An 8490-nucleotide genomic window follows, 5' to 3' on the forward strand; every position below is an offset into this window, starting at 1 on the left:
GAGCTCCTTTTCAATCCGCCGGAGTAGCAACGCCGCCGCCGACGGCTGCATAGTCCAGTAACCGTTAGGCACGCTGCACGTCTGCATGACGAAATGACCGGCTGTAAGGAGCCCTGGCCTGACTGCTTCTCCTGAGGAATCCCGAATTTGTCGGTAGGGAATCAGTTCGCGACGACACTGTCCGTCCAACGTTATCTCCACAAGCGCAACATTGATAACCTGCTTTACACGACTAATCAGCATAGTCGCAGGATACCACTTCCAGGCACCATTTTTGGCTTCCCTCAGCAGTACCTCCACGTTGTCTCCCTCGCTGGCGCTGCGATGTCGTTCGAAAGAGCAATCCCAGATCTTCCCATAGGAAACCTGTACCGATTGTTGTGCCGGACACCCGAAATCGATGATCAGACGCGGCGCACTGGTGGCGTTCTCTTCCAGGCCGATAACGTAGCCGTGCTGCAGCAGACCGTCCCTCTCCACATCCACCGCGTTCCATGCGTGGACCGAGCGCTCGGAATTTTCGTACACGTGCATTCTTATTAAGATTTGGCTATACGCCGTGCGTAACGGCGAAGACAGGAGCGGTTACTAAAATAATTATTCCCTAAGCAAATGCACGACAAGTAAGTATAGTATATTCGCTTTCGAAGATGAGAGTACCTGTAACCTGGGTACGAGTAGAGACTAAAGTCACTAAATCCGGTTTGGTTAATGCGGTCATGTCCGATTAAACGCTATTATTTTTATCTTTGCTGCGCTGCCTCTGCTTTGTCTGTCTGTTCCCGACCTAGCCCATCGAGAGGATGTTTTGTACTATTTGAAGAGTTTATCGTTGCACGAGCAGCGAGTAACATCTGTTGTTGTTAAAATTCCATCTACTGTACTCGTTCTCTGCTCCGGTCTACAACAACCGGATTTGCATTAGCGTTAGCCGGAACTATGTCAAAAGGCCGGGCGGTCAACCGCATACATATTGCCCAACCCGGAACCCGGTGTATCACATGACTGTATTACAGCTGTATATAGATGTACGTACACAGTGTACACACAAAGCTAAAGGCGTAGTTATACTTCCATCATACGAGCCAAATGATCATCATTTACTGTCATTTCAGTGATGCTCATTCATATTTGAATACAGAAATTTGGTTTATCATTGTCATATAGTATAAACACACCTTCATGCAAAATGATACCTGACGCCAATCATGCAAAAATGGCACTGAATGATGACAAAAATTGGTGAAATAGTCCTGTTCATTCTGTCTGTTGTCATGACTGTATCATGCGTCAGGTTTACAGCTGTTTTCAACAGAAAGAACTTTTGCAAGAAGATTTTTGTAATTTTGTTTGAAGTAAAGTTCGTAAATCTTCAAGATTTCAGCAGCGAAACGGAAATTTTCAGTCTTTTCGAAAAACCTAACGAAACTTAACAGTACGCAGTTTCGGGAATATATAGGGGGAAAAAGCAGTCTACCCGAGCCAGTCCCTTGTGCTTCTGATGTCAGCCGGCTGGAGTTTAACGTTGTGGCTAAACATGGTGCTTATGTACCGCGCCTGATTTAGCCGTATGTACTGCCGTAACGTCACACTCCAGCCGGGTGACGGCAGCAGTGCCGTGAATTGGTTCGACTGACATGGTTTTTCCCCCTATATTAACGAAAACTTAGCGAATATACTAAACCATTTAACGAAACTAAGCGATAACGAAAACTATTTTGCTTTTGATGTAATTGATATTGGAAAAGCATAACCATTCAGTATTTTGTGATATCAAAGCATATTATAGTCTATTGTGAAAAGGATACATTTCACAGACAGATGGCAACCGCCCTGAGTAGTCGTTGTTGTCAACCGCCCATGGTAGCTTCAGGCGGCGATAGAGGCACCCGCCCACGTTACGGTTGCGTGCAGACGCCCACGGGGGTGGGTTACTCGACTATGGCATGCCGACATTAGAAGTACAGTATGGCTCGTCAGGGAATAAAAAATACGGCTCGGGGGGTGAAAATAGGGCATGTTTCGCTATGCGCCGCTGTCTGTCAAGTTTTACAACGTAGAATCGAACTAATAAGTAACCAGACATACTTATTGTGATATTTTACATACTGTATTTTCTAATGAAATCTTGTTAATATTGCATGCTCGGTGTCATAGTAACAATTGTAAGTATTGTAACTACTAACTAGTAACTACTGTAAGTACTGTAGTCAAACTGTAAGTACAATAAATCTTATTGACGAGCAGAATTTCCACCAGAGTTTCACAGGAGTGAAAGCCCTGAGGCGGTACAATAACCACAGTTGTGCCTTTTGCAAGGAGGCCGAGTATCCTTAATGCCTAATGGTACCAGTACAGTGTACATGTACTTACAAAATTTTCGCTTAAGCGCATTTTCAACGTTTTTGACTAGTTTAGAGTATTCAAAATCCAGGCGATTTCCATAAATTGGCGTTAAACCCGTCTGTGGGCGCAACATCCGGTTAAGATTCCACCCTACTGTAATTATCAGTAGTTGCGATTTACGAAATGACAGAAGGTACAATGAAGTGCAAAATCAACTTAAGGTTGACGACGATAAAGCCGGTTTTGCAGCTGGCCTGATCCGTGGTTAGGTTAATGTTGCTGTCAATTGTAGCTCAGAAAATAATAATCAGGAGGTATCTTATTTTTTGGGTTGAATAGAATATCTGAACAAAGAAAGGTTCTTCCGATGATTATTCACTACTGACCAACACAATAATTTCAACAACTTGGTGCGAAATTCATCGAACAAAATTTGAAACTGTTTACTCCTCGCCGCCATCCGACTCGGAATCTGTGGTATTGCTGGATTCACTGCTGGACTCGTCGGAATGTACAGCTTGCGCGGCGTCATTCCCGGATGCCGGCCACCAGTCCTGTATGCCGCGCCATAAGGCGTACAGGCACAACCGGTTGAGCTGGCTCACATCCACGCTGGCTACATTGTACAGCGTCCACGTGTGGTTTCGGTAATGCGCCGACGAACGAGGATCGCAAGACTGGAAGTTCCGTAGGATCTGTAGAATTACCCAGCAAAATGAACAATTTACTACTCCAGGAAAGAAGTTAAATTATCATAAATAAAATCATACTGGTTTTAAAATCCAGCAAAAAAACGTTTGGAAAACCAGACTGGACCATTCGCAGTGGTACAATTTGCGAGAAACCTTGATTCTCGATTATCCTCAATGACGAATGTTCTTATTAATCCTAGAAACGCTAAAATGTGAAACATTTAAATCAATCCGTAATGGATTCTTCACGCCATGTCACACAACAAATCCTTAGTTATTAAAATATGTATTTTTAAAAAAATCCTCAATTTAAGTGCGTATACAGTCTGGACAATTGCTCAGTCACGTTATGCGAGCTGATCGGTAGTGGGTGCTAGGCTCGCTGCTGCTCGATGCAACTCGCATAGCGTCCGTGGATAGTTGGCCAAATATAACAGAAGAAAAAACGGATAATCGCTGAGAAAATCATAGGAACTTAAGGTACCTCTTTCACTTTCTTGGCGTTCCTCTTGCAGTCGATCCGATGGGCCAAGTACTGGGCAATGCGCCGCACATCCAACAACTCCCCTTCGTAGAGCAGATGCTGCTCTAACACATCCACAATGCGTTCCTCATCGACATGTCCCGTGGTGAACACAGCAAGGGAAATCCGGAAATCCATCAAAGCCGCGTGTTTCTTGTCCAGCAGTGTGAGAACTTGATCTTTCCAAATTAGCCGATCACAGCACGCCACCAGCTTGGACAGGTGCTCGGAAATCTCAGCGCACAGTGAGTTGAGTTTCCATTTACCATCGTACGTCAACGCTGTTATGCGGATGGCTCGCTGGTACATGACGAGTCGGTCCAGGTGCAGGCCGCCCCTGAGCAAGACCTTACTGATTAAGCCCAGCGTACCACGCAGGCGGAGACCAGGAGTTTCGGCATCGCGAATGCTGACGGTGCGGGTGGCGGGCGTGATGAGCTTAAGGATGCAGGCGTACATGGGGTAGTTGCAGTCCCACTTCTGCCGCAGCGGAGGGGTGGGTGGCTCCCGCGATACACGCACCTCGAGACCCATCTCCCCCGTGGTCAGGATGACCTCCCACAGTTGGCAAGTGCGCCGACAACGCTGTCGATCGATGGTGTCCAGTGACTGGAAGATTTCCTGTAGCAGTTCGATAGGCAACTTGAAGCTGCCTGCATCGAAAAAAACCACAGGCAACGTGGAACCTTCATCACCCACGTGCAACAGCTTTCTCCGTTTAGGCTTCGACTCAACCTCGGGCTCTGCACATGAGTCGTTGTTTTTCCGGAGCGCGTCGCGGTAAAAGTCTCGTTCAAAACAAATAGCCTAGAATTAAGAGTCAGTAAGAGAATGCGAAACCTGGTTATAGTGCTGCTTCTCAGACAAAAGGTTCAACTGTGGGTCTGCCACAAACAGCCATCAACGACAACTCACAATATGTTCATCCCACCAAGAATGCTTGTTGAGGGTCCGCAGATAGCGCATCTCCTTATCAAGAACCTTGACAAACCGCAACTCAAAAGACTGCTCAAATTCTCGCAGCAGGGAAGCGGCTACAGACGGCTGCAGATTCGAGTACCCTTCTGGCACATTGCACGCTCCCATGACAAAATGGTCCGCTGCAATGAGTCCTGGCCGGGCAGTTTTTCCCACCACATCGCGAATCTGTCGGCAGGGAATCACTTCGCGACGACACTGCCCGTCCATCACCACCTCCACCAGCGCCATATCTTCCAGACGGCCGAAGGCCAACCCAGGAATAAGCATTTTTGCGGGGTGCCACTTCCAAGGGCGATGCTGGCCGTCGTGCAACAGCACCTCTACAGCGGCGCCTTCGCGCGCCCGACTGTGTCGAATGGTGGAGCTTTTCCAGATCTTTCCGTATTCCACCAGCACCGCCTGCTGTGTCGGGCAACCGAAATCGACAATTAAACGCGGCGGAGTCTGCTCCAAGCCGATAACGTGGCCGTGCTGCACCTGGCCATCAATCTCGACATCCACGCTGTTCCAGATGTACAGAAAGCGTTCACCATCTTCGTACAGGTGCATTCTTGTCAGACAAGTGAATAGTAGAAAGGCGAACGATGTGCCGAGTGAAAATGGTACGGAATTCGAACGAGACAGCCTGATAACTTCCGCAACGATGCCAACCGACGGGAAAAAGGGTTCTCAGTCTTTCTGAACCAAAGAGCCAACTAGCAACTAGCAATTTGAACCAGCAATTTTCTATGCAGACTTCGCTAATAAAACGAAAGCGAAAAAGCCAACGGGCGACGACCGATAAGCATGCCAGCTGTGCACGTATTCAGCGTAACCGCAACTAGAAGGCGCGTATCCTATGGGCAGAAAAGCCATGTGAACGATGCTAACAATGTGCAGAACAGCGAACGGAGACCGTACTAAGACAAAACAGAGTTAGTTCGGATTAATGGCCGCTTGTCAAAATGGCCGACAGAACAGCGCTACTGCTCACTGCTGATGGAAAAATCGATGACTCGTGACTCGTCGATGAGGGCCCAGTTTTCTAACAAAACGGCGTTTTCCTGTCGTGTGGCAACCGCCCCCCAGTCATGGGTGAAGCAATCGACTGCTCTAGCATTTCTGCACCCGCCAACTAGCAGGGGTTACATTGACAAATTAAGTACGAGCTGTGAAGGTAGTAAAACAGCGAAAGAAATAACCGCTTATAGCGGCACTTACAGTACCTATGAAGGACTTACAGTTCTGCCATGAAGGCTGTCAGCTTGAGCTCACAGTCCATTCTGAGGCATTCTCACTGTTTACCTGAGCAATTACAGCCCAGTTTCTGTCGTCTTGGAACGAGCAACTTTTCTCTTATTCCTTTATCTGGCATTGCTCTCTGGCTGAGTGTCTGCTGAAGAATTTCTGTTTACGCCGACTCTTCACACACGGCTGCTTCTCAAAACCAGAAAGAATAAAATGCCATCTGTACAAAGACGCTGAACGATATCTGTACGCGTGGAACTCTGTGGACGTGGAAATCGACGGTCAGCTGCAGCATGGCCATTTCATCGGTCTGGAGGAAAGGCCAGTGCACGATAGCAGTCCACCGCGCCTGATCGTTGATTTCGGATGCTCGTCACAGCGAGTGGTGCTGGTGGAATACGGGAAGATCTGGGACTGCTCCGACGAGGACTGCAGAAGCCGTCTCATGACAGGCGAGGTGGAGGTGCTGCTGCATGACGGCCCGGATCGTCCGTGGAAGTGGTATCCGGGGAAAACTTTGAAGTCTTCGTATTCGTTTTCGTGGTTCCACTGCATGGACAATATGGAGCTGGTGGAGGTGAGGGTGGACGAGCAGTATCGCCGTGAACTCATTCCCCACCTACAACTTCGTGATCAGCCGCGAGAAGCGGTGCAGCCAGGCCATTTCGTCATGGAAACGTGTAGTGTGCCGAACGGGTACTGGACTCTGCAGCCGGCCGTATCGGCGATGCTGCTCCGGAAAGTGGAACGGTACTTGCGCCGGCGTTTCGTTCGGGTGCTCAGCCAGGAGATGCACTATTTGCGGCGGAGCCAAGAGTCCACTGGACCCGATGTTGTAAGTCGATTTATAAGTTTGCTGGTTCCTTCCGGAATTAGTGTGATAGACTTGCGCATTCTCTTGATCTGCTTTTAGGGGATTTTGTTTGAGTGGGAAAGAAACGACATTGAATACCACCGCAGCATTTCCAAGAAGATAAATGACGATTGCGAGGCAAAGCGGAAGAAACGGCGGATTGTCAAAAGGGCCTCCTTTCGATTTGCCCGTGGAACTGCAGAAAGAAATCTTCCATGCAATGGAGACGGTGGACCGACAGCGCTGTCGCCGAGTGTGTCCGCTGTGGGATGCCATTCTCAAGTTAGACGAGATGTGCAGAGACGTGCGTGTAACGCGGCGACAGATCATTGCCGCCCCGGCGTACTGGCGCCGCCGAGAAAGATGGGAGCGCAGTTATTTAATGTACGCGTGTTTAATCAAGCAAATCACGTCCGCCACCCGCAACATCTGCATCCGCGACACGAAATCGGACTACCAGGGTAGCGAGGAATTGAACACAACCGATGCAACCGTGGCCTGTATTAAGCAGTTGTTGCACGACGCTGGCTTCCGCATTAAACGTTTCATCATGCACCAGCGCTCGGTCAGAATTTCATTCTGCATTCGATCAGTGGAATTTTGAGGTGCTGACCGCCGAGATCTCTGCAAACACGGCCGAGTTAGTGGTGCGCTGCGATGGGGTGATTTGGAAGGAGTATACCCTCACGCTGCTGGACAAGGAACATGCCTCCATGATGGAGGCCCACATTCCGTTTGCCGTCTTCACGCAGGAAGAGGTGGATGAGGCGGACATTATGGACGTGTTGGAGAAGAATCTGCGCTGTAGTGAGGGACTGCCGTTGGATGTGCAGCACGTTGCGCAGTGCGTAGCTAAGCGGATTGAATACAGGGAGGAGGCGCGGAAAGTGAAGAAGGTACAGTGCTGACATTGCACCGAAAGGCGGCGTAACAGGGGGTCAAGATTTTGCATAAGGTCCTTTAAATCCCAAAAGGTTAAAGACTACGGGCTAATCTTCTTGAGGTGCGAGGATGCGCTAAAATACGTGATAGACAAAAAAACCCAGCGAGAATCAGTGATAATCCAGTCACGTGTTGTGCAGCAAAGCGTCTATCACGTTAAATTTTCCGATGAAAACTGTAGGAGGAGTTTTTTTTGAAAATTGCACAGGGGTCTCGCGACGGGCATGAATTCACGTATACTAAGCGCCTTCTAATAATTATAATAGATATAATATTTTTGAATAGCAGAAAATTTTGCTTGGCTTTTGAGCTCCCACTCGTTTTCACCTTCTAGCATTACCTATTTTTACACCGGATAATTCGATAACCGTTCACCATAATTTTCCACAAATATTGAAAGTATGTAGGTAATTCTGAATGAAAAAAACCCAGTGTACTTCTTTAAAAGCACCGTTTTAAGAAGTGATCATTATGAAATAATAATTTATCTTATGGAGCTGTACTGTCAATATACGTATCTCGTGTGGCTATATTTAAATTAATTGTAGCATTAATTTTGTAAAGCTCCAGTTGTCACCGTAAACGGTTTCTCCCATAGAAAACGATTACTGATTTACTGTAATTTATTAAGAACATACATTCTCGTTGAGTGAAGGGTTGAATTGGCTGTGTAATTGCGCAGATCCTGCGGGCCTACTATAACGCGGGGCCGTATGGGCGCCACGCGTATCCTCGACAGCGAACAGCGGTGAACCCGGATGAGGCTTTATTGCCGAATCTAATGCGCACCGTGGCGCAGCAACACCAAAACTAATGAGGAAGGATCCTGCAGCCAGTGCAACTGTGCTGCAGGTCCGTCAAAACAGCGCAGCAATGTGCGGGGTGGAAATCCCCAGAAACAGCGAATAGCTACTCAGGAGGGCGGG

General features: G+C 48.0%; 1 protein-coding gene across 1 annotated transcript; it reads right to left on the bottom strand.

Moving 5' to 3' along the window:
- Positions 1–2772: 2772 nt before the first annotated feature.
- LOC129581002 (uncharacterized) lies at positions 2773–5501 on the bottom strand. The gene is made up of 3 exons (XM_055471818.1): positions 4477–5501; positions 3523–4368; positions 2773–3041 (listed from the first exon to the last, which is right to left on the bottom strand). Exons 1-3 carry the CDS (start codon positions 5089–5091, stop codon positions 2790–2792), a joined length of 1713 nt encoding a protein of 570 aa, XP_055327793.1. The 5' UTR covers positions 5092–5501; the 3' UTR covers positions 2773–2789.
- Positions 5502–8490: the final 2989 nt, after the last annotated feature.

This window comes from Paramacrobiotus metropolitanus, unplaced genomic scaffold (assembly GCF_019649055.1).
Source record: "Paramacrobiotus metropolitanus isolate TYO unplaced genomic scaffold, Prichtersi_v1.0 Parri_scaffold0000001, whole genome shotgun sequence".
Classification (NCBI taxonomy): Eukaryota; Metazoa; Tardigrada; class Eutardigrada; order Parachela; family Macrobiotidae; genus Paramacrobiotus; species Paramacrobiotus metropolitanus.

What these genes read in the sequence shown, in the direction of transcription:
- LOC129581002 (XM_055471818.1), bottom strand. Translation starts at nt 5,091, where the DNA reads ATGCACCTGTACGAAGATGGTGAACGCTTTCTGTACATCTGGAACAGC. An exon ending in CTTGGTGGGATGAACATATT is followed by an intron (nt 4,369 to 4,476) that starts GTGAGTTGTCGT and finishes TCTTAATTCTAG; the next exon opens with GCTATTTGTTTTGAACGAGA. An exon ending in ACGCCAAGAAAGTGAAAGAG is followed by an intron (nt 3,042 to 3,522) that starts GTACCTTAAGTT and finishes GTAATTCTACAG; the next exon opens with ATCCTACGGAACTTCCAGTC.